At 39.5% G+C, this 27,431-nt stretch overlaps 1 protein-coding gene across 1 annotated transcript in view; it reads right to left on the minus strand.

The window, feature by feature from the left end:
* Positions 1–27,431, minus strand: part of GRHL2 (grainyhead like transcription factor 2) — a 144,610-nt gene that overhangs the window by 56,683 nt on the left and 60,496 nt on the right. The window contains exon 8 of the mRNA XM_007934814.2: positions 3,236–3,394. Within this exon, the coding sequence (XP_007933005.1) occupies positions 3,236–3,394 (159 nt within the window). The remainder of the gene's footprint in view (positions 1–3,235; positions 3,395–27,431) is intronic.

Consider the following 27,431-nt stretch of genomic DNA (forward strand, 5'->3'; position numbering starts at 1 on the left):
TTTTATGTCTTTCTAATAAGTACTTTTCTTTCCTTGCCAACCATTACATGCTTACCATGACTTAGCAGGAAACTAGTGTTTTGGATAAACAAACACAGTCCTCTTTTTTTTTTTTTTTTATTATTTCCCTTTTAAAAGTAAAATAACTGTGAATGAAAATTTATTTTAAAATTTTACAAACAAAATAATTGTATGTACCCTCCTAGCTTCTTATATTCCCTCTTATTCTCGGTCATAGGTGATCAGCCTTATAACAGTCTCTGTTTCTTGTGTGTATTTTTTTCATCGTCTTTGTTGTTTAGTATTTATTATACCAGTACTTCGGAAAAAACAATTATGTAAGTATTCATTAAGACCTCTCTTTGCTACATTCAATACCAACTACTGAATTAGAGGAAATTTAACTGCCCAGTCCCTTCAACCCATCCTTCACTCTCTATTCCCTTTACTCTTGACTTTGTTCTCCACTTCCAAGGAGACTCGTGGAGGGAAATTTTACAATTTCCCTTGAAATATCTGTAATTAAATTAGAGACTTCAAAGGCAGGTACTTTGAAATGATCTCAGATGCTCTCCCATTTCTACTTTTAAAACTCCCTTTTGCATATCACTTGAAAATAAAGTTTTCTTAATGTTCAATATGTTGAATTAAAGATATAAACTGATTTTGTTGTTGTGTTTTTAAAGACTAGCTTGACTCTTTGTTGAGGTTTTCAACTATCAGTTCTCATTTTGGTATTTTATGTACAAGATTATTTATCATTTTAAAGATATGAGTTTTAGAATCAGGCTTGTATTTGCATCTGATGCCTCTACTTTTCTACTGTATGACTGCAGGTAAGTTACTTGTGCTTTCTGACCCATCTATATAATGACTTGTTCTATTTGATTAACTGGATGCTGGATTATGGAGATTACCTGACTCTCCCTCAGATAGCTGTGCTGGTCTAACAACTGGACAATTGGTGCTAACTGAAATCATTATGATCTGAAAGGCTACTGAGATTTTTGGAGTATTTATGGCTGTACTGAATGTCCCTATTCCCTGTACAGTTCTACTTAATATGCTTCCCTTCTCTCTTCCTGTGACCATCACTGCTTTCTGCTGCCACTGATCTACTGCATCTGTACTGTTACTGTCTTCCCCGTCATTTATAATTTGATCTATAGGTAAATATATATTTAATGTTTATCATCAGTCTTTGTGTCAATACCTCTTCAGTTATATTGTTATCTAAAGTTTGTTCTCTAGTAGATCCCCAAGAAGTAATATTCCCTGGGTTTTTGCTTTTTATAACAGTTTGTCTACAATCTCTCTATCTGAAAGTCACTTTGGTTGAATATGAAATCATTGGCTCACACTTTTTTCTTTACTTGATTACCTTAAATATCATTGTCCTTTGACACCATATTGCTATTGAAAAGTCATGATGATCTAGCTTTGTTTTCCTTATATGTGATTCATTATATACTTATTAATGTATTTTTACTTAGATACTCAAATGATTTTTTTTTTTTTTTTTTTAAGTCTAATAGCTTAATTATTTGGTATTAGCTGCCCTGGGTTAATTTCCCCAAGTACATAGTCTGTTCTCCAATATATATCTTTTCTATTTCAAGTTTTCCTGATTTATCATTCATTCTGTTTCATTGTTGTAGTTTTCATCCTCAAAGATTTCTATTATGTGTATATTGGATCTTCTTTATCTCTCTTCTATAGATCTATTTTCTCTTCCATCTCTATTTCTTCTAAATTTAAAAATTTTGCACCTTCCCAACTTGCATTTTTTAAGGCATTATCCATTATTTTTACTCACTCTAGTGCTGCTTCTAGTGCAGTCTTTATTTCTGAAATACTTTAATTCTTTATTTCTAAATTCTGTCTGAGTTCTATCAACTCACTTTTTAAATCATTTCATTCTCCAAATATCATGTCTGAATTTTTCAAATTCTGCTTTATATTGATCTTCATAACCTGGACCATTTTCTTAATTTCTTTTTCACTTATTTTGAGCCATTAGGGTACCATTTTTACTTGTTTTGCAGACACATCTTTCTGGCATGCATTCATCATCCACAGAAGTCAGTCTGATCTTAATCCCTTTTTTCATGAGACATTATATGGCATTTGACTGCTTTTCTTTTCTGCTGGGCATTTTTAAATGAAATGGATGGGCTAGGATAGTTCTTCTAGCTTCATGGCTTACATATTCCCTCTTCTGTTGTGATTCCAAAAGTGATAACAAATAGTATTGTGTTTTTTGAAATCTGCCTCCTTTGTTTCCTTCCCTCCCTTATTTTTATCTGGACTTTTTCTTTCCTTTATGCCTTTTTTTCCCTGTTCTATTCAATTTGGACTCTATCTCCAACAGTTTTTCCTCAGAGCAGAGTTTTGCACTAGGGACAAAATTTTGTGACTTTTGAGAGTTCATTAGGTCCAAGTCACTTGAATGTTCAGTTCTTCTGTACTCAGGAGCAAATTAGCATCTGCAGAATTCATATTTCCCAACATCACTTTCGCATGCTGTTCTCAGATGGCCCATATTCCAGTAAGCACCTTTGGGCAGTTTTATGGGTATCTTGTTCATTGTTCATTGGTCATCAAGTGGTCCTGTTGCTTTCCCTCTACTTTCCCTCACAGACACTACTATTACACAGGTCTTCAAATTGTCAAGCTTGGTCTCACTCAAATTTTGCATTTATGGGTATGTCTATCACTTAATTGTAGAATTTTACCTTTTGCTATTCTAATTGTGCTGTCTCTTTTCTGGTGGAATTCAGAATGATTTAAAAACCATACCATCATCTAAATGTATATGTATTAATGAACTTATTTTATAAGTACTATTTCCATTCCAAAAAAATCCTAAATGAGATCCCATTTAACCCATAAAATAATAAAGGTGACATTGACATATTCTGTAACAGGATCTATAAGCAGTAAAAACTATTAATCTGTTATTTCAGCCATCTAATTGAATCAGTCTCATGGTACAGTCATGTCAATTAGTCATTAAATTCATGGTAAAAATTATTGACTAAAAAAATTATATTTGACAGATGACTATCAAGATAGCTAATAGGAATCGGGAGTAAAAGATTACCACTCCCTCTGTGATTGATACAGTGATTGTTTTGACACCATTAGACAAGAGAAGGTGATAAGGTGGTAATGTCATTAAAAGTAATATCTAATAACAAAGATACCTTTATGACAAACTGTCATCTTTACTCACTTTGTCGCAGAAGACCTTGATCTGGCAATAAGCTCTATGAATGGGTTTATTGCTACGATTATTATAACTGTATGTATCAATCTGAATCATCAAAGGAAGTCCTTTCACCCCTTTTTGGGAGGAAAAATCTGTACTCAGGCAATTCACAGTGATGAAAATCTGAGGAAGAGAATGAGAAAAGAGATAATTCACCTGTCACAATAAAATGAGATACCAAACAATGCATACTCCATGTTAAGCACATAATAAGTGATATATTTTATGTTATGTAATTATAAATTCATTAAAAAATTTTCTTTCATACTTCATCTTGAAGCTGATGATTTTAGCTACTTTCTTTAAAGTATATTGGCAAATTCTTACATTTTGTTTTAAACTTGCATAAGTGACCTGGGAAAACCAATTATCTCCTTAACATGTTAAAGGTGTCAGTTCTAACAGTTATATAATTTTCTTAATCTCTGACCTTCAGAAAAATCAAAATATAAGATAATACCTTCCCTTGAACACTATTGCATTGGTTTTCAATTTTCCTTTTACATAATCTTTAAGATCCCTCCCTGAAGGGCAGAATGCAAATGCTAACTTATTGTCGTGTTATCAAGAAAGTAAAAGTGGAGGTGGTAAAAGTCACGCATGAGACAGGAGGGAGAAAAATTATAGTATAGTAAAGAAGGCACTCACTGCTTTAGAATTGTACACAAATGTATTCGAAAAGCCTCTTGATTGGAAGTATTTTCTGACCCTTGTTTTATTTCATTCACCTGAATGAACTTTTCATTAACCTCCAAACCCTTGAACTGAATCAATTGGAAGTATTTTCTGACCCTTGTTTTATTTGGTCCCTGGACTTCTCATTCACCTTCAAACCCTTGAACTGAATCCTCTTGAGTCATGGCAACATCATACAGAGCAGCCCTGCAGAAAGCGAAGACTCACTACCACGAGGTGTGACAGAACTGTCATTTAGATTTCCAATTTTACTACAAGATCTAATCTAATTCATTTCAAGCCCAATGTCTGTAAGTAATTTATACAACCAGGCGCTTCATTGTTAGTGCCATAGCTCTAGAAAGATCATTTTTATTTTATTTTTGAGTTCCTCACTTGACAATAAGAAACACATCAGGGAGGCACTGCATCAATTGCAGTCAAGGCCATCTGACAGGTCTTAGTGACATGCTAATTACAATTATCTTGAGCATTGTGCCACAGGCACACTCTGAAAGTAAGTGTCTAAAGATGATCCAGACCACGGATACAATCATTTCACTCATTATTTAAGTCATTTGTTCATTTATTCTGCACACAACTACTCCAACCCACAATGGGTCAAACACAATGTCAGACACATTTCCCTGTCTCATGGAGCTGACAATTCAAGGGGAAGACAGATGAGCAATCCAACAATGACCAACACAGAGTGGTCAAAGCTTTCCAGATGAGAGGTATGCAGAGGCCACAAGAACACAGAACAGAGCGCTGAACCTGGAGGGCAATAGTAAAATATGAAACCCACAGAGACAGTAGGCTCAGAACAGGGACCCCATAAATACATGTCCTTCACTGAGGAATGGTAGAGAAAAAGAGAACAGCTATAGATGGAAATGTCAGATGATCCAAAGGCAATGAGTGATGAATACTACTAAGAAACAACATGCTGTGCCTGATTCTCCTACTGAAATTCCAGGGTAAAATACCAACAAGGCCACCTAGAGCAGAAAATGCTACCCACTGCTCCTAGAGATTCCCCTAATTGCAGAGAATTTTTATTAAACATTCATTCATGCAACGACTCAGTTCCTAAGACTGTGCTAGACATTAGTTATGGTCCCTGCAACCACAGAGTCAAGGACTACATGGGAAGAGAGAAAATATAATGGTGCTCTCAAGATTAAACATTAGCTTCATCAAACATTGATCTGTAGGTCAAAAAAAGTAGACTTTTCTAGGAACACTTGATTCCTTTTATTGTTATTGTTATTACTGACAATGGAGTTATCTTGGCCAGAATGGATAAACACCGCTTGATGTCAGCAAAATGATCACTCTTCTGAGCTATGCAGTTTTCCGTGATCTAGAACATTTGTTTCATATTAGCAATCTCCCTGTTGGTGGCTATAACTCTCATGTGCCTCAGACCAGAAGGGTTTTGTTCCACTCCCTCATAAAGCTTGTGTACTACAGCAAAAGCCAGACAAGAAAGGTGTACTGACAAATAGTCCCTAAATTATGAGAATTCACAGTTGGCTCACTGATGTATCCATACATCACTCACAGTGGACATTTACTCAGACAGGCAGGAAGCAATATTAATGGCGGTCTTGTCAGCTCCTAGTCTCAACTAAGAGAGCTGGAGTGATGTGTATTTACAAGGGCCACTTGAGTAGGAGAGAACCACAGAAATAACAGATGCTTAGTGGTAATACACTACAATAAATAGCCTACATTCTCCTTGGAGGAGCTATAAAAATCAGTCACCCAGTAGAGATGGTCTTTAAAAGTCAAATGAACTACCACGAACTGACTCCACCAGAAGACACTTAAACAAGGGCCTGTTGATAGAAATAGAGACAGGCCCCTTAGCAGAAGGCCCAATGGGATCTCTTTGATTCATGGCATCCTAATTCGTAAAGAGCGAACAATGTGAGAATTTGCCTTGTCTGCTACAATGTGTTGGCAGCTCACAGATTAAACATTAGAGTTATCCTAACAGGCAGGGATTTTATAATGTGGTTGGCGGTGCTTTCCTCTCGCCTGGCTGCCTGACCCAGCAGCAAAGCACAGTTTCAGTGCCTGATGGTATCAATCCTAGTCTCGCTGCACTGCCCTCAGAACCCAAATGGTTGAACTTTAACTGCAGTTGAGTGGTGGGGGATGGAAAGGCAATGGAAAGGCATTAACTAAAACCTTGGCTTGGAAACTGATAAGTGTTCATTAGTTTCATCCTGCAAACCCAGCCATGGCCCAGCTCCACGAGAGCCAGCAAATGTGAGAGCAAATTTCTTGAAAGTTTATCTACAAAGCACTGGTTTGTAAATGTGGATTAGAGAGGCTTAGGGAAAAGGTCTGATTTCCCCTATCAAATGCTGATCCAAATGTCAGGTACAGAGAGTTCTTTTTAACTTCAGTAGGAGCCTGATTATATAAAGAGCACATAAATGACGTGAACAATTGGTCTGCCACCAAGAGTTATGAGTAGTGTATGTTTGCATAATATGTTCAAAACCTCAGTTACTTGTTTTCTTATGATGCTGATAGTGTATAATTTATTTTTCCCAAAAATATTCACTGCCAGGTGCTCTCAGGCAAACTACAGTTATAATTTCCATTCTCTCATTGTTGCAAAGATTAATTGAGATAGAAAGAATTTTTCTAAATGGATCAAGAATTTTCCAGAAATAGAGACAGGCTCATGACATTTGACATGTTTTAATAAAATCACGTTATATATGAATGATAATTTCCACGTTGTGGTTACTACACAAGACAAGTGACTGCTTAGGTCAGAATGCAATATGCATAGAGTGAGATTTGTAAAATATACAGATCAATGAGCTTTAGCATTGCTACATTAACTTGATTCTTAAACATTTTTCTGAGAGTTTGGCATTAAAATAAAGTAGGACTCCATTTGATTTAGAAGGCAATTTGGGGTTTAAAGAAACTAACTTTGATTTAATGTAATGTCTTTGTTTTCTTCTTTAAACAATTGTAAATTTGCACCTTCAAGAAGGTCCCTCTGACTAAGGATTGAAAAAGATATTTGTATCCTGATGGTATAGGACCCTGAAGTTCTTTTCCAAGACTTTACATGTGCATTAGTCTCTAAGTTACAGGTATGAGAACTATATATCAAGAAATAATTAATTTTTGTGAATTGCTATATGGCAAGTGAATCTGCTCTGTAAACTTTCACTCAATTACAAAAAGAAAAAAGAATTTTAATTTTAACCCTAGAACATAGTCCCTTTTCACTAAAAAAATTATATAACTGTTTTTTCTTGCCCATTTCCCTATGTTCTCTTCTTGCACCTTGCAATTATTAAAAACTTTACAGTCTGTTTTGTTACCTTTCATTATTTTCCTTCCATTTGGATTTGGTTGTATTTGAGCGCAGATGCAATGCAAATTGAGAGAGAAATAACATAGACAATAATAACATGTGGAATCTCAATCCTGGGCACTCATTCATTTCCTTCATCCATTAATTCATCAAATATTTATCAAGTGTCCTTTCTCTGTGCTTGGCATTATGCCAGGAAATGGGGACAGAGAATGATAAGACAGACTCCCTGCCCCCAGAAGCTTGCTACTTAGTGGAGGATCAAAGAAACTACTAGATTACCTGAAGCATCCATTTAGGTGGCACTTTTAGGAAATGATTTAAAACTATATTTCCTACAGATACGCTAGGTAGGTATGCATACACACAGACACACATTCAATATACTCACCACAGTTTCCCATATTCTTTTATTTGTTTGGGTGACAGTTTACAGAGAAAACTGGTTTTCCATTCAACAATTCATACACATTTTGTTTTGTAATGTTCTTTGCAATCCCCGTAACATCACACAGTGCTCTCCCCACATTTTCCCTGGGTTTATCATTTCCCTTCATCCTTGTTGACCATCCCTTCCTGCCATCTTAGCTTTATCCCTGGGCAAACACTACCCTGCTGGTCTCCTATGATTGACCGTTCTAATGAGTGCATACCTTCCTGCTATGATTGTTCACATTATAGGCCTGTCTACTGTTTGGCTAAAAGCTGCGCCATGAGTGTTGAGTTCAATTCCTGGCTTGAAAGGTGTCTAAGAGCTGTAGTCTCAGGAGTTCCACCACTCTTCATCAGACCAGTAAGCTTGGTGTTTTTTTTTGACTTTTAGTCCACATTTTTCTCTCATTCTATCTGGGACATCCTTTTGTAATCCCTTTCAGAACCCTCAGCAGTGATAGCTGGCACCAACTAGTTCTTCTGGTGTCAGGGTCAGGGATGCTGAGGTTCACATGGTCCATTAGTTCCATATTCTTTTAGTGCTCAATTTCTTCTGTTTCTCGAACATGTCAAGCTTGTTCAGATCATCACACTGTCCACTCCTTCCCATTCAGATTTTAGTCCAATGTCAGCACCTAGAAGTGCCTTCCTACTCCTCCTTGTCCTCCCCATACCCATGGCCTGCAACCAGTGGCACACTCTATCACATTTCACATTGCTATTTTCTGTTTTCTTCATAGCACTTAACAGTATTTTAATTTATCTTGTTCTTTATTTGTTTACTACTAAATTATCTGTCTGCTCCAGGCTATAAGCCCCATGAGAGGAGGGCTCTGGTTTGCTTCAAGCTCACTCTATTCCCAGTGCCAGGCCCAAACTAGACACTCAACAAATACTTCTAAAATGAATTAAGAGAACATACATTACTTTTTAAAAATATATACATTTCCCCTTTTATTCATGCTCATGCTTTTGGGAGCAACATGCATTGAAAGCTGAGATCGATCTGAACAGCTGAAGTTGTCGAGACAATACATGCAGTTAACTGCTCTGACCAGATTCATCCTGCTATCTATCAATAGCTATCTATCTATCTGGGTGTTTGTGATAGTTGGAGCTGTGTGTCAACTTGGCTGGACCACAATTCTATGTGGTTTAAGTAATTGTGATGTGGGTTGTTCCAATGATGGGATCAGATGTATGTTTTGAGTGGCCAATTGTTGAAAGGGAGTTTTCCTGGGAGTGTGGCCTGCTTCCAGTATATTTATGAACTCTTTTCCTGGGAAAAGAGACACTCTTGTGGATCGAGATTCTGTTGTGCTGCCTACAACTGTCCATGAGCAAACAATCCACCATTCAGCCTGGAGATCTTGGATTCATCATTCATTGGAGTCAACAGCCAGTATACTGCCCGCCAACCTTGAGCTCCTCAGCCCCTGCAGCTGCGTAAGTCAGGAAAAGCCTCCAGCTTGATATTTGATCCAAGAACTTGGGACTTGCCAGCTTCTATAAGTGTGTGACCCATTTTCCTAAGATAAATTTCTCTTTCTCTATATATATAAGCTTTACTGGTTTTGTTTCTCTAGAGAACACAGTCTAACACATTTTGTACCAGGAGAGGTTCTAGAGAGACAAAATCCTAAGGATGGGCTTCCTAAATTGGTTCTCCAATTTGATTAATTGTAAAGGCACTGATGACCCTGCCTCCATTAGTAAAGAGGGCCCTGCTATTCCATGGCGTGAGGTGGAAACACTAATATGCAAAATAGCACCAACAATAGATCAAGTTCTTTTGAGAAGTGAGGCTTTGGGTGATTGAATATTTGATACTTTTCTGCAATTTTTTCAGGATGAGGAGTATAAGGAAGCAGTTGGTTGGTCTTACTTACACTGTTGTTGTTGTTATGTGCTGTTGAGTCAGACCCAACTCATAGTGACCCCTCCTTGGGTTTCCGAGGTAGTATCACTATGGACTGGCTAGTTGGTTTGAACCGCCAGCCTTCTGGTTAGCAGTCAAGTGCCTTAGGCACTATGCTACCAGAGCACCCCTACTTACACTAGACAAAGTTAAGTCCAAGCGAGCCCCAAAAGGTGAAAGAGAAAGTGTGACTGAGGAGGTGGTATACTACACCTGAAAAGACCTACTTGATTTTGCTAACATGTGCAGACAGAAACCTGGAGAATATGTATGGGAATGGCTACTGACGGTGTGGGATAATGGTGCAAGGAATGTAACATTGGATCAGTCTGAGTTTATTGATTTAGGCCCACTAAGTACGGATTCTTCATTCATTGTTTCAGTTCTGAGAGGTTAGGAAAGGATCTAATAGTTTATTTGGTTGGCTTACTGAAGCATGGATTATGGGTGGCCTACCTTAAGTCAAGTTGAAGTACCAGACCTGCCTTGGTATAACATAGAAGAAGGTATCCAGAGGCTTAGGGAAATTGGCCTGTTAGAATGATTTATTAGATTAGACCCCTAGAGCCAGAAATGGAGAGTCCAGAAGACACACCTTTCACCAGTACAGTGAGGAATAAATTTGTGAAGAGAGCTCCAGCATCCTTAAAGACTGCTGTGATTGCTATTTTATGTAAGCTGGATTTGACAGTGGGAACTGCCTTAATTGAACTAAGACACTTAACTATGATGGGGCTGATTGGACCCTGTGGTAGTAAGGGCCAAGTGGCAGTAGTTAATTGACAAAGGCAAGGTGGGCATGGTTACCATAATGGACAGCAGAGTCACAACAGTAATCAGAATAGTCTGACTCGTGTGGAATTATGGCATTGGCTACTTGCACATGGTGTTCCTAGTAGTGAAATACATGGCAAGCCTACTAAATATTTACTTGATCTGTATAGACAGAAGAATTCTAGGTCACATGAACAGCAGCCTAGATTGAATCGTCAGAATACAGAGTCACGACCTCTCAATCAATTCCCAGACTTGAGTCAGTTTACAGACCCACAACCCCTTGAATGAAGGGGAGGGCAGGTCCCTTTGAGGAAGTACCCCACTACATTGCCCAAAATTTATAATGTCAACTTTTCTCCCAGCCTCCCCCAAAGGGATCTGAGGCCTTTTATGATAGTAACTGTTCATTGGGGAAAAGGAAAGAATCAGACTTTTTTGGGAATTACTGGACACTGGCTCTGAAATAACACGAATTCCAGGAGACCCAAAGCATCATTGTGGCCCACCAGTCAGAGTGGAGACATATGGAAGTCAAGTTATTGATGGAGTCTTAACTAAGTTGTGTCTCACAGTGGGTCAAGTGAGTCCCCGAACCTATCCTGTAGTGATTTCCCCAGTTCCAGAATGCATAATTGGAAAAGATATACTGAGCAAATTGCCAGAATTCCCACATTGGGTCCCTGACATGTGGACTAAGGGCTATTATGGTAGGAAAAGCCAAGTGAAAGACATTAGAACTGCCTCTACCCACAAAAATAGTAAATCAAAAGCAATACCACATTCCTAGAGGGGTTGCAGAGATTACTGCCACCATCAAGGACTTGAAGGATGCAGGGGTGGTGATTTCCACCACATCCCCATTTAATTCACTTATTTGGCCTGTGCAAAAAACAGATGGATCTTGGAGAATGACAGTAGATTATCATAAACTTAATCAGGTGGTGACCCCAATTGTAGCTGCTGTTCCTGATGTGGTTTCATTGCTTGAGCAAATTGGTACATCTCCTGGTACTTGGTATGCAGCTATTGATCTGGCCAATGTCTTTTTATTGATACAATTTCAAGGGACCATCAGAAGCAGTTTGCCTTCAGCTGGCAAGAACAACAGTATACTTTCACAGTGCTTCTTCAGGGGTATATGAACTCCCCAGCACTATGTCATAATTTAGTCCATAGGGATCTTGATCGCCTTTCCCTTCCACAAGACATCACACTGGTCCATTATATTGATGACATTATACTGATTGGACCTAGTAAGGAAGAAGTATCAATGACTCTAAACTTATTGGTGAGACATATGCATGCTAGGTTAATTTTGGGGAAATTAACCCAACAAAAATTCAGGCAACTTCTACCTCAGTGAAATTTCCAGGGGTTCAATGGTGTGGGGCTTGTCGAGATATTCCTACTAAAGTGAAGGATAAGTTATTTTATCTGGCTTCCCCCACAACTAAAAAGGAGACACAACATCTGGTGGGCCTCTTTGGATTTTGGAGGCAACATATCCCTCATTTGGGTGTGTTGCTACGGCCTATTTATCAAGTGACTTGGAAAGCTTCTAGCTTTGAGCAGGGCCCAGAACAACAGAAGGCTCTGCAACAGGTTCAGGCTGCCATGCAGGCTACTCTGCCACTTGGACCATATGATCCAGCTGATCCATTGGTGCTTGAAGTGTCTGTAGTTAATAGAGATGCTGTTTGTAGTCTTTGGCAGGTCCTTATTGGTGAATCGCAACACAGACCCTTGGGATTTTGGAGCAAAGCCCTGCCGTCCTCTGCAAATAACTACTCTCCTTTTGAGAAACAGCTTTTAGCTTGTTATTGGGCTTTAGTAGAGACCGAACGCTGAACCATGGGCCACCAAGTCACCATGAGGCCTCAGCTGCCCATCATGACCTGGGTGTTGTCTGACCCACAGAGTCATAAAGTTGGACTTGCACAGCAGCACTCCATCATTAATTGGAGAGGAATAAAATGCTTGCTGAATCTGAAAACAGCAAGGAAATCAGCTTAATGGTTATATTGTGAGGGGGAGGGGTGAAGAAAAAGCCTAAAGGGGGGTGAGGAAGGTGTCAAGGGATGTGACAAATCAAGAGGCTGTATCCTGCAATCAACTAATGAACACTTGATGGAATGTGTGTACATCACTAAGCCCAAGGGCAGATAGAGCTGGGGCCACAGTATCCAACACCCAAGTTACAGAGAGAACAAAGTGAGTGAGAACTAAGAAAAGGGCATCAGGGTGAGTAGAAAGAAGGCTCTTGGGCCCTTTTAGAGAAAGGGAAGCCAGACTTCTAGGATGAATGAGAGAGGAAACAGACAAAAAGAAAGCATCTCTGCTGGCAAGTTTGGCAGGAAAAGGAGGGATGGTTAGAGCTCAGGCAGTGGGCAGCAAAGCAAAACATGGGTGTTTCTCCAAGATGGAGGAGGTATTAGCACAGTAAGACAGGAAGAGTGTAGGAGGCTGTGAAGAGGTGCAGCATAGGAGCTAACAGCTTCAGAAGCAGGAGTGAATGACCGCAACTCACAAGTCAAGTTTTCTGAGAAGAGAGTTGTCTTCAAAGCTAGAAGACACAGAGAGGAAAACACAGCAAGGCAAAACAAAGTATTGTTGTTGTTGTTGTTAGGTCCCGTCAAGTCAGCTCTGACTCATAGCAACTCTATGTGCAACATAATGAAACACTGCCCAATCCTGTGCCAGCCCCACAATCCTTGCTATATCTGAGCCCATTGTTGCAGTCACTGTATCAATCCATCTTGTTGACATCCTTCCCCTTTTTCGTTGACCCTCCACTTTACCAAGCATGATATCCTTCTCCAGGGAATAGTCCCTTCTGAGAACATGACCAAAATAGGTGAGATGAAGTCTGGTCATTCTTGCTTCCAAGGAGCATACCAGCTGTATTTCTTCCAGGACAGATTTATTTGTTCTTCTAGCAGTCCATGGTACTTTCACTATTCTTCACCAACACCACAACTCAAAAGCATCAACTCTTCTTTGGTCTTCCTTATTCATTGTCCAGCTTTTACACACATATGAGGTGATTGAAAATACCATGGCTTGGATTAGTCATACCTTAGTTTTCAAAGAGACATCTTTGCTCTTCAGCACTTTAAAGAGGAAGTCTTTTGCAGCAAATTTTCCCAGTGCAATACATCATCTGATTTCTTGACTGCTGCTTCCATTGGTGTTGACTGTGGAATCAAGTAATATGAAATCTTTGATGACTTCAATCATTTCTCCATTTACTGTAATGTTGCTTATTGGTCCACTTGTGAGGATTTTCATTTTCTTTATGTTGAAGTGTAATCCATACTGCAGACTGTAGTCTTTAATCTTCATCAGTAAGTGCTTCAAGTCATCTTTACTTTCAGCAAACAAAGTTGTGTTGTCTTCATATTGCAGGCTGTTAATGAGTCTTCCTCCAATCCTGATCCCATGCTCTTCATGCTCCATGCTCCAGCTTCTTGGATTATTTGCTCAGCAGACAGATTGAATAAGTATGGTGAAAGGATACTACTCTGACACACTCCCTCCCTGATTTTAAACCATGCAGTATCCTCTTGTTCTGCTTGAATGACAGCCTCCTGGTCTACGTACAGGTTTCTCATGAGCCCAATTAAGTGTTCTGGAATTCCCATTCTTCTCAATGCTATCCATAATTTGTTATGATCCACACAAGCAAATCTTTTTGGATAGTCAACAAAACACAAGTCAACAACTTTCTGGTATTCTCTGCTTTCAGCCAACATCTATCTGACATCAGCAATGATATCCCTCATTCTATGTCCTCTTCTGAATCCAGCTTGCATTTCTAGAAGTTCTCTGTCAATATACTGTTGCAACCATTTTAGAATCTTCAGCAAGATTTTACTTGCGTGTGCTATTAATTATATGGTTCTATAATTTCCACATTCTGTGGGATCACCTTTCTTTGGAATGGGTACAAATATGGATCTCTTCCAGTCAGTTGGCCAGGTAACTGTCTTCCAAATTTCTTGATATAGATGAGTGAGCACCTCCAATGCACCATATGTTTGTTGAAACATCTCAATGGGTATTCTATCAATTCCTGGAGCCTTGTTTTTTACCACTTTCTTCAGTGCAGTTTTGACTTCTTCCTTCAATATCATTGGTTCTTGATCATACGCTGCCTCCTGAAATGGATGAACACTGACCCATTCTTTTTGGTACAGTGACTCTGTGTATTCCTTCCATCTCTTTTTAATGTTTCCTGCACCATTCAATATTTTTCCAGTAGAATCTTTCAATATTGCAATTCGAGGCTTGAATTTTTTCTTTAGTTCTTTCACCTTGAGAAATGCTGAGCATGTTCTTCCCTTTTGGTTTTCTAACTCCAGGTCTTTGCACATTTCATTATATAATTGACTTTGTCTTCTTGAGCTGCCCTTTGAAATCTTCTGTTCATCTCTTTAATCTTGTCATTTCTTCCATTTGCTTCAGCTACTCTCTGTTCAAGGACAAGTTTCAGAGTCCTTTCTGACATCCATTTTGGTCTTTTCTTCCTTTCCTGTCCTTTCAGTTTTTGCTTTCTTCAAGGAGGATGCTCTTGATGTCATCACACACTTGCTCTGGTTTTCACTCATTGGTGTACAATGCATCAAATTTGTTCTTTAGATGGTCTCTAAATTCAGGAGAGATATAATCAAGGTTATATTTTGACTCTCATGGACTTGTTTTAATTGTCTTCAGCTTCAACTTGAACTTGCATATGAGCAGTTGACAGTCTGTTCCACAATCAGCTCCTGGCCTTGTTTTGGGTGAAGATATCACCTCTTTCCACAGAGGTAGTCAGTCTGATTCCTGTGTACTCCATTGGTGAAGCCCATGTGTATAGCCACTGTTTATTATCTTGAAAATAGGTATTTGCAATGAATCAGTTGTCGGTCTTGCAAAATTCTATCATGTGATCTCTGGCATCATTTCTAGCACCAAGGCCATATTTTCCAACTACCGACAATTCTTCTTTGTTTCCAACTTTTGCATTCCAATCACCAGTAATAATCAACACATCTTGATTGCATGTTTGATCAATTTCAGATTGTAGAAGTTGGTGAAAATCTTCAATTTCCTCATCTTTGGCTTTGGTGGTTGGTGTATAAATTTGAATTATAGTAGTAGTGACTGGTCTTCTTTGTAGGCATATGGATATTATCCTATCATTGACAGCACTGTACTTCAGGAGAGATCTTGAAACAATCTTTGTGATGATGAATGCCACACTATTCCTCTTCAATTGATCATTCCCAGCATAGTAGATCATATGGTTATCTGATTTAAAATGGCCCACACCAGTCCATTTCAGCTCACTAATGCCTAGGATATGGATCTTTATGTGATCCATTTCATTTTTGACAACTTCCAATTTTCCTAGATTCATACTTCATACATTCCATGTTCTGATTATTAATGGATGTTTGCAGTTGTTTCTTCTTGTTTTGAGTTGTGCCACATAAGCACATGGAGGTCCCGAAAGCTTTACTCCATCCACATCATTAAGGTCAACTCTACTTTGAGGAGGCAGCTCTTCCCCAGTCATATTTTGAGTGTCTTCCGATCTGACAGGCTCATCTTTCGGCATTATATTGAACAATATTTCAGGGCTATTCATAAAGTTTTCCAGTAATATATCAGACAGTGCTTCACTGCTATTCATAAGGCTTTCACTGGGCAATTCTTTGAGAAGTGGATGGCCCCTTCCTTCTTCCAAGTCTGTCTTGGTCTGGAAGCTCCACTGAAACCTGTTCACCATGGGTGGCTCTGCTGGTATTTGAAATACCAGTGGCATAGCCTCCAGCTTCATAGTAACATGCAAGCCATGACAGTACAACAAATTGACAGACAAGTGGTGCAAAAAAAGGGGGTGGGGGGGCAAATGTGGTTCTGTGAGAGAATTCTCACCTTTCATGTTGAAGACCTGAAACTGATTCACAGCCAATGCATCTCATATGGAGCCGCCACCCACCTGTCAGTAAAGGTTTGTGTGCTATTATGATATAGGATACATGTGAGAGAAACTTCTAGACTAAGATAATCTAGGAAGAAAGGCCTGGCAATCTACTTCCAGAAACCACCAATGAAGACCCTACAGATCACATCACTTTGCTCAGCTGTACACAGGGTTGCCATGAATCAGGGCCAACTTGATGGCAGCTCACAACAACTGCCCCTGTGAAGTTCTCTTCTTTAGTGTCTCCGTGGCTCCTGCAGGCCCATCCCTCCTTCCTTTCATCAAACTACTAAAATAGCTTCCTCACTGGCTTCTTTCTAAAGGCATTTTGGGAAGCTATTTCCCAATGATCCAAAGGCTTTTACATCAAAATAATTTGAACACATGGTTTAACTGAGTGCATATACATACAAAAAATTGCCAACTCCCCAATTTTTACGTATATGATTCAGTGACATTGATGACATTCTTCATGGTGTGCAGCCAGCATCACTGTCCTTTTTCAAATTATTCCACCATCATTAACATAAACTCAGCAACCTCCTTCTCTCTCCATCCCTCCCACTCCTGGTTACCACTACATAAGCTGTGGTTTCTATATATTTCCCTGTTCCATATAAGGGAGATCGTACAGTATTTGACCAAACAGATATTTAATTAAGGTGAACTAACTTAAAACACATTAAATCCATCTCTGCACAGCACTCACGTTGCGGTAGAGTCACAGACATGGTAGGGAGAGAGTGAGGAGGGAAATCTCTCAGATGGAAACCTTTATTGCTCTTCAGATGGTAACAGTTTCTCTTATTGTGCTCTGCCACTGGACAGATCTTATGAAACATCACACCCTGATCAGGAAGAAGCTTGACATTGCCTACCCCTCGATGGGGCTTATTCATTAAATAATGACCTCCCAGACAGAGAGGGAATTTAAGCACAGGCCGAAAGATTCACTCACTCAACTTTTTGATCAGTAGTTATTTTAGATTTTTTTCTGTTCATGGTTAATACTTAAAGCCTGTTTTGAGCTTGTAATGCCTGAATATGGCACAAAATTCAAAGAGTGCAAAGGATACCCTGTGGAAATTAAACCTCTGCCCTTGTTCCCCAGCCAACCAATAGTTAGTTAAGTATCCAGCACAGTTTCTTGTGTATCATTCTATAAATGTGCTATGCAAATAGAAGTCCTTTCTTTCTTCCACAACTGGTAGTATAGAAGATGCAGAGACCTACATTTCACTTTTTTAATTTAATAGTAAAATTTGAAGATAGCACTCTCTCTTTCTAAACTGTAATAATATCTTTAACATTAGGTCATTTCTAGTCTTCTCATGTCATAAATAATGCTGCAATGAATGTCTTTCTACATTATTCTGTACCCATATACACAGTCACTGGTAGTCACTATTTTCACTCTGACTTCTAACTTCAACATCCTACCATAATGGCTTTCTTCAAGGTCAGACTTCTCAACAGCATCTTCATAAGCAGAGATTCTCAAATTTTGTGTATATCAGACTCCTAGGAGACATCTGGGCCCAGTCTCCTAAATTTCTGATTCTGTAGGTCAAGGGTAGGGTGGGAGACTTTGGATGGTACAAACAGTTAATGCGCTTGGCTACTAACCAAACGGATGTAAGTTCAAGTCCACCCAGAAGATCTTTGGAAAAAAGGTCTGGTAATTTACCAAAAATCGAGACTGAAAACCTGTGGAACACAGTTCTACTCTGACGCACATGGGATCATCATGACTCAGGATTGATTCCAGGCTGTTAGTGTGGGGTCCAAGAATATACACTTCTAACAAGTTCCCAAGGTGATGCTGATGAGGCTTATGGGGAACCATACTTTGAAAATCCACTGCCTAAAGTGTTTGTCTTCATTGACTGCCTTTCCTTCTCTTCTTCCTCCTCCTCCTGCTCTCTTCTTCTTCTATCCTCTGCTTTCTGATCATCCCTTCTTGCTCTTGCCTCCTCTTATGCTATAGCCTCTAAATAGGAAAGATCTAAAATCCTGTCCTTGACTCCCTTTTGCACACCCTCCATATTCTCTCCTAGACAATATCATCCACACCTGCTTCTATCATCCCCTCTTTACAAACATCTCTAACTTCTCTCCTGAGCTCCACATGCCTTGCTCCTCTTTTGCTTTCCAGTCTCCACATTGGCAACTATCCAGTTCTTCCACTTGACCTGCTACTCTTATGAACTTATGCCAAAATTGCACCTGACTCTTCAGATGCAACCCACACACCACATCCTTCTGATGACACCAAAAGATGATCTCTCTACATGCTGAAGGATTTAGAGATAAAGAACATTATGTCTGCAACTTACAAACGGATGTGTGTGTGTGTGTGTGTGTGTGTAGGGGGTGGACAATGAAAGAAAGAAGTAGGGAGATAAAGAAGGAGGGAGAGGGAGAAAGATTGATAAGAGATAAAGCAAACGTGAAGGAGCTCTGGTAGCATAGTGCCTAAGGTGCTTGACTGCTAACCAGAAGGCTGATGGTTCAAACCCACCAGCCACTTCTGGGAAGGAAGGTTGGGCAATCTACTTCCATAGTAATACTGTCTTGGAAACCCAAGGAGGGATCACTATGAGTTGGGTATGACTCGATGGTACATAACAACAAACAACAACAATTGGAGTGAGAGATGTAGTTTTATTCTTTGTAACTCTTCATTTAAAGTTTTTCAAAAAATGTTGGGAAAATAATTTTAAAATAAAAAATAGAGTTATCTCTCACTTTAGAACTGTTCTTTGCCCAAGCAAGAAGTTCCCTGAGAGTAGGGTCTAGGCCTCATCTGTCCATGAATCCCACAGCCTGGAAGACTGCATGATAGTAAGTAACCTTCTTCGAAGGAATGAGTATCCCCTTGTCAGAAATTCTGGAGAGGATATAATTCCTAGATCCTCCCAACTCAAAAAGACAGTGGGTGTGGTTTTTTTTTTTTTAGAATCAGATAGCCCATGTCTGGAAGTTGTACAGCTGTTGTTAGATAAGCTAGCTAACCTCTGTCTGGGCTTCAGATTTCTCAATTGTTAAATGAAAAATAATATCCACTTAAATTATGAGTATTACGTAAAGTGTCTGGCAGAGTGCCTGGTGTATGGTAATCACTGAACAAATATTAGTCATTGTGCACATACACACACCATCATTCTATGAAATCCAAATCTGTATTCTAATTCTCTGCATGCACACAACAGTTCATATCTGTTAGTTACAGATCCCTAAGCCAAATACAGGCCAGAAACCATGGATACTCTACATTGAAACCAAAGATCAAGCTGTTGATATCTTCAGTGAGATGTTTTCCAAAGATTATTCCTTCCATATATGAATTAACTACAGGTTTATAGCTTTTTCTGCCATGCATTACCTTATAAAACTGGAACAAAGGCAAGGCTTTGTTTAAGTTCAATACCAAAGACTCCAGCAAATGTTTACCATTCCCTTTTAAAGCTTCCTTCACCCACACCACGCCCCAGCAAACACATAAAAATGCCATTTGCTCTGATTCGTAGTGTGTATCTTGATCTTTCAAGGCCCCTCCCAAGAGTCTCCCACACTCTATTTCATTATTTTTGAAACCATGAAGATGCCTTATAATAGTCTTTAACCTTCCTTAGGTGGCCTGTTTAAATTTGGGCCCTAACTAAGCAAAAAAGTTTAGGGGTAAATTTGTTTTAATCAGTAAAATCTATCAAGTCTATATCATCTTATGAGCAAGATGAGAAGTCCTCAGGCAAATGAATCAAACTATTCTCATGGAAAATAAGAGAGGCTAAGAACCAACAAGGAACTGACAAGTATGGTCCCCTTTGTTCAGTCCTTTGGTTTGTCATTTCATTCTGAAAAATCAATATTTGCATATCTTCTCTCCTCCCTTGGTGTCCAGCACTGGAGATGAACAGAGAGGGAACATTCTCCATTTAGAAACATGGCCTCGGGAGGCATGATTCACCAAGAATATCAAAGTCCAATTTTCTAAAGTGCTGTACTTGTTACATACTGGGGGCCAATATAAGTTTAATAAATTAAACATTTTCAATGAAATAAAGAAATGTAGGAGGATGGGGAAGGCAGAGAGAAGAGAGAAAGGAGAGAAGTAATAAATTTGGGGCAACTTAATGGATCCGTCATGATTTGATGCTGAATTTCAAGCCAGTCTTTCAATTAACATGACTGTATTTTCTACCACAAAGGGATGGAATCATTTGCAGTGTGCAAGACAGTTGTTGTGTACTGTCAAGTCGATTCCGTCTCATAATGACCCAAGAGGACAGAGTAGAACTGCCCCATAGGGTTTCTAGGCTATAATCTTTACAGGAGCAGGTTGCCTGGTCTTTTCTCCCATTGAGCCACTGGTGGGTTTAAACTGCTGGCCTTTCTATTAGTAGCCAAACACTTAACCATCAAGGCTCCTTACAAGATGGTTAGAACTCCTATACTATATTCTCTCTAATTTATAATCTTCGCACGGGTTATGCTCAAAGTACTACAGTTTTCCCCGTGCTGTCGTTTAAGTTGCTGAAATTGAGATAATCAGGATGGAGAGGCTGTTTTCCTCTCCACTAGCAGCTGGTACAGTGACTAAAGCATCTGACTGATAACCAGAAGGTTGGTGATTCAAACCCACCAGCCACTCTGCAGAAGCAAGACTGGGCAATCTACTTCCGTAAAGATTTATTGCCTTGGAAACCCAATGGGGGCCGCTATGAGTCAGAATCAACTCAATGGCAGTGGGTGTGGTGTTTTTTTTTTTTTTTTTTTTTAGCAGCTGGTGCTACAAGCTAGGCTTGGCCTCCTGACCACCAGTGGCACCTCAAAAGGCAGCACTGAGAGAAAAAGGTTGATCCATACAGTGAGAAACGTCAGCTGCAGCACCATGGCCCAGGTTGTACAAATGCAGCCTTGTGTCCAGGGCAGCTGCAGGTCAGGCCTGGAGCCATAAATTAGCTCTGTTTTCTTCTTTATGGGTGGATTTACAAATATAAGGAAGAACTTTTTACTCTTAACTTTCACTTTTCTTTTCCTTCTCAGCCTGTTGACTCATCCTAGCACACCCATGTTTTGTCCCACAGACTGAGTCCTGAATCTTAGATGCTATCTCCTTGTTATTAAAACAAAATCAGATACAAAGACAATAAATGAGGCAAAAATATGAAGAGAAATAAGGCCCAGAAGAAATACCAACATGCCCCATGAATTGATATTGCCCCACAATTTTAAAAATTCCATGTGAACCTTATTTAAAAACTCAATTCATTTAAAGATACCAAAGAGATCCAGATTGAGAGGAAACTATCTATAAAATGAACACTGCTTATGTGTAAATATTTACTTCCAATTTACCAGCTTGGTCAATAGGGACTTTTGTTTATTGAATGTCTTAAGGTTGCACACAGATATCAAGCAGCCATCATGTGCCTTCTGCAACCAGCTTCTCCTCTGATAATCTGCACTCCTTGGATTTTATAACATTTTCAATCTGTGCTTCTTGTGTGGTTTGATTTTTTTAAGTGGAAGAGACAGTCTTTATCATTCATAACAGAAGAAAGAATAAAAACAAGGTGCACAAAAATACTATAAATGAAAAGAGTGTGAAAATTAAATTTAGGAGACTGAGGAAAGGAGCTACAAAGCAATTGAGAAAAGAGAAACTAAATCCATAAATGTACAGAGAAGAAAACATTGATATGTCTGAGAATTGCAACATTACAAAGCAGGCCCTGAGCTACAATTAGTGGAGAGCAAGGTAATACTTACACAAATGAGATCACTAATGTTTGGCTACTCAACACACACATACACATATATGCATTCAGTTGATAATGGCAAACAATCTCAAATAGCTCTAGCCATTCAGGTCAATGATATGTATGATATGAACTGGTAACATGTCAGACAGTAAAAGACACGAATAAGGAGAGATCAATGAGCTAGAAATGCTGGCCCATTGGTCCAGTGGTTTAGAGCATGGACTCTGCACTCAGAGGGACTTGGGTTCAAAGTTCAATTTTTCCACTTGCGTAAACTTGCAGTGCCTGGTGTGTACAGTGGAGTTAGAATCTGAGATGCACAGGAATTTTCCACAATGCCTCTGAACCTCTCTGTGCCCTGCTACACTCTCCACCACATCTCTGACCCGACATCCCCAACCTCATCACAAACATCCATGGACAGAGCAGAAAACATGCCTCATCTGTGTACTTGGTCATCTCAATTCCTGCCTGACAGTTCCTTCCTTAACCCTAAAATATGGGAAGATTGTTCACCCCTGATCTGGTAAAGTGGGAGGCTGGGCTAAACAGTCTTCCAAAGACCCTTCCTACAAATCATCATAGGTGGGAAGAAGAGCTGGACAGACATCACTCAGGTGAGTGACTTTCCTCCACCTTAAACAAGTGAAGTGTCAGACCAAAAAGCAGCAAAAAAAAAAAAAAATACAGGAGAAAACTTCTTATTATTGAATTATAGCAGTTTTGCTTCATTTGTTTTAACCATAGAGACAGAGGGATAGGTTGGTAGTGGATTTCTCTATCTGCTTAGCTGCTTAGCAATAGTGGAACTGACAGGGGAGGAGCATATTCACTGAATCAAGATGACCCAGGAGGACTCGGATGCACAGGGATTAAGGAAGGTCCATGGAAAGATGTCTCCCTCATTTCAGGGAACTGTGGGAAGGCTGAAGCACAGAAATGGAGGGGGGATTGGTATGGTATTCCCATGAAAAGACACAAAGAGGAAACTTTTTCCCCAAAGTTACCACAAAACATCATGTAGCATCTTAATACTCAAGTGAGTAGTTTTCCTCTGTGATCACACAAGAGATGTCTTTGTAGCACACCACGGTTGGTTTAATCTTGAAATCATTGTGAACACAGAAAATGGCACTGGACAAAAACAAGGGGCCCAGTTTCAAGAGTCTCCTTAGAAATCTGGGAGAAAGGGGAGCCTGTAATTAGGATTTGCTGCCCTCCTGCTCTGGGTGATGTCATCGCCTGCAGAAAGGCAGCAATTGGTGCTAGGAGTCTGAGTTCTTGCATTTCAAGAATTCAATAGGGTCTTGCATGGGAATTACTCATCTCAGGGATTAGGGGCTAACAAATCTACTTTTTAGGTACCAGTGCTTTGTTAGGGTAGAAAGGAAAACATTAAGACATTTCAATGAGAATCACAAAAAATTAAAATAGCCTTTTCGATGGTAGTCATGGAGAGAATGTGACATTCAAGTTGTTCCATTAGAATCATATGGTTGTTGTTGCTGTCAAGTCACCCTGATGTGGCAAATTTGACTGATGGCAACCCCATGCACAATGCAACAAATGCTCCTCTGCCTTGTACATGATCGGGTGGGGCGAGGACCTTTGTGATCCATCACTTTTCATGAGCTGAGTTTTGGAAATAGTTTGCCAGGCCTTTCTTCCTAGTGCATCCTAGTCTGGAAGCTCCACTGCAACCTGTTCAGCATCATAGCAACACACAGCCTCCACTGACAGATGGGTGGGGACTGCACATGACGTGTACTGGCTGGGAACTGAAGCTGGGTTTCCCTGGTGAAAGGTAAGAAGTCTACCCTGAAACCATCTGCCCCCTGGAATCATATGGAAGGGACCTTCATAATCTGTCACAAACACACAGCTGCCACCACTGCCCTTCCCTCCCCTTTATTTTCAAGTTGAAGAAACTGAAGTGCAGAGAGAGGAAGTTACAAAGCCTGCTATTCCCGTGCCAGTCTGGTACCTGGTTGTCTGAGCCTCAGTCCAGTGCACGTTGGTCCCCATCAATGTCCAGGCTTTGGCTGTGTGACCCCTCCCCCCGCCAGGACCTCATCCACCAAATCACTCTCAGGGACCAGGGCCACCCGCTCACAGTACATGGGCTTCTAGACTCCACAGGCCTCGAGGGCAAAAGAATGTCCAATTAGAGACGATTTCTGCTGCTTGTGTCATTTTGCAGAAAGACACTGGGGCACAACCGGCAAAACCGGTTATGGGTGGAAGAGCTCTGTGATAGCTCTGCCTGAACCCTGCTGTAGCTGAGCCTACCGGAATCTGAAATCATCCACAAGGTTCATTTTAACTGATAGTTTTAACACCTTCCCAAACTATGCTTTTTCTACAATTGAAGTAATCTAATGATTAGTGGGGAGCTCTGGTAGTGTAGTGCCTAAGGCACTTGACTGCTAACCAGAAGGCTGGCAGTTTAAACCCATCAGCCACTCCTCGGAAGGAAGATGGGGCAATCTATTTCCATAGTGATACTGCCTCGGAAACCCAAGGAGGGGTCGCTATGAGTCGGGTCCAACTCGACAGCACATAACAACAACAACAACGATTAGTGTTTCATGTCCTCTTGTCTCTTCTCTTCATATTAAATGAGAGGATGAAATAAAATGTAACTAAGTAAAAAGGGAAAAAGTGGGAAGGTGTTCTAGAAAAATACATAAACTTTATCATCAGTTCTTTATTATACATAGGTGGAAATACTATCCAATACTAGACCTTTTTTTTTTTTTTTTTTAATAATAAGTGCACCAAAACTTAAATATTCAAACAAAGGCTATCCTTCAACTTAGTCAAGCGGGAAGACATACAGTTTTCTTAAATGCTGCTGTCATTCCTCAAAGTATACTTAGAGTCTCTTCTGAAACTACTTTCTTCAAAGCTTGTTTACAAAACCTTGCAAAACAAATTATCTTCTTTTTAACCTTAAAGTTGTAGGACTTCTGGTAAGATGGAAGAATAGGCAGACAAGAGACACAGAACCTCTTCAAGAAAGCAAAGAAAAACCAATTGACAGAGATATCGAAGATAATCCTGGAGCCCTGAACTTTGAAAGAAAGGAACTATAGAGAAGTGGATTAGGCACCAACTAGTGGAAAAACCTGAAAGAAAACAGTGAGTACAGAGATGGTCAGGTCGGAGCTGCAGACTGTCAGCTACTCTGAGGGGACCAACAGCCTGAAAATTTCCAAGTGGTGCTGAGACCTGAGAATTGACCTAAAGATCAGCCCTGGTCACCAAGGGCTTCAGGGACGACTGTGCTGGTGGCCTATGACTAGGAAAGAAAACAGCAAGGAGGGACACAACCTGAGCTGTTGACTTTCCCCTGACCAGAGAGCACAGACATTTTGATTGTTTACATGCGGCAGCCATTTTGGATATTTAAAGTGACGGAGGGTACAGCCATTTTGAATGTTTACAAGTGGCAGCCATTTTGGATATTTAAAGTGACAGAGGGTGCAGCCATTGTGAATCTTTACAAGTGGCAACCATTTTGGATTTTAAAGTGATAGCATTCTCATTCAGATTCCAGGGACCTAAGAATAGGCTCTGTTTGCCAAGGTCGGGCAGGGACATAAGAGAGTCTGACAACAGGAAAGGAGACAAGTGGTCAGTGTATAAGTGCTGTCAACTAGTGAATAGAGGAGCACAGTACTCTGCTTGCATAAATAACATGCAAACAAAACAAAGAAAATGAAAATCATGGGCAAGTCACTCCAACATACAATCATCAATTAAATATAAACACAAAAACGTCACAATGTCTCAGAGAAAACAGACCATCACAGTCCACACAAAGAAGCAAGATAAAGCAGGAGAAACAAGGGACCAGGATACAGACTCAAAACACATCCCTGAGGAAGATGCAGCATTGGAACTCCCTGTTAAGGAATTCAAAAGAATTATACTTAAGTATCTTCAAGGAATTGAGAGACAGATCAAGGGAAACACAGAGAAAACCCTAGAACAATTTTGAAAGACAATACAAGAACAAAATGACAAAATAAATGAAAAATTAGAAATGATACAAAATCTACACACAGAAATCCAGAAGATTAATACTAAATTTTCAGAAATAGATAAGGTATTGAATGGGCAAAGGAGTAGAATTGAATCACTGGAAGACAGAATTAGGGAGATTGAAGGCAGATACCTGAACACTTCTTTGGAAAGGGATAAATCAGAAGAAAGATCAAAACAAAATGAAGAAAGCCTAAAGTTCATGTGGGATACCATAAAAAGGAATAACCTACATGTCATTGGAATTCCAGAACAGGAAGAGACAAATAAAACCACTGAGAAAATTATTGAAGATTTGTTGGAAGATAATTTTCCTGATATGATGAAAGATGAGAATGTATCTATTCAGGAAGTCCAAGTTTCAACAAGTTAGACCCCAAAAGAAAATCATCCAGACATATCATCATCAAACTTACCAAAACCAAAGACAAAGAAAGAACAGCATGGGAAAAAAAACCAAAGACAAAGAAAGAGCAGCATGGGAAAAACAATACGTTACCTACAAGGGGCAACTAATAAGACTAAGCTCAGATTTCTCGACAGAAACCATACAGGTGAGAAGACAATGAAAGGGTATATATAGAACTCTGACAGAGAAAAATTTCCAACCAAGAATTATGTACCCAGCAAAACTGTCCTTCAAATATGATGGTGAAATTAGGACACTTCCAGACAAGCAGAAATTAAGGGAATTTGTTAAAACCAGACCAACCTTACAAGAGATGCCAAAGGTAGCCCTTTGGACAGAAAAGCAACAACAGCCAACAACTACTGACCATTAACACACATGATAATATAACCCAGAAACCAACCCAGTTATGGAAGTATCCAAAGTAAAGAAGCCTACAAGATTGTAAACAGGGAACCAGAGACATCAATTGACAAATGAGGACAACTACAACCCAAAAAGAGGGGAAAAACCTGTGTCATTACAGAACTTCTAGATGGTAGGGAAGTCAAGATAACTACAAGACAGAACGGACTATTCTAAACTTGGGAAGAAAACTGAATCACAGAGTAACCTCAAAGAAAAATGATAAACCTTCACATCAAAAAAGAGGACCAGCGTAAATATTCAGCAAATACTAAAACAATACAAAGAAGGAAGTGGTAACACAATTCATAAAATGAGCTCAGCATAGAAAATTACATGGAACAAAGAAATTGACACCATGAAAAAGCACATAACAAAAATGACAGCAACAAATTCATATTTG

The sequence above is a fragment of the Orycteropus afer genome, unplaced genomic scaffold, assembly GCF_000298275.1.
Source record: "Orycteropus afer afer isolate SDZICR_OR568_19922 unplaced genomic scaffold, OryAfe1.0 scaffold00021, whole genome shotgun sequence".
NCBI classification, from domain to species: domain Eukaryota; kingdom Metazoa; phylum Chordata; class Mammalia; order Tubulidentata; family Orycteropodidae; genus Orycteropus; species Orycteropus afer.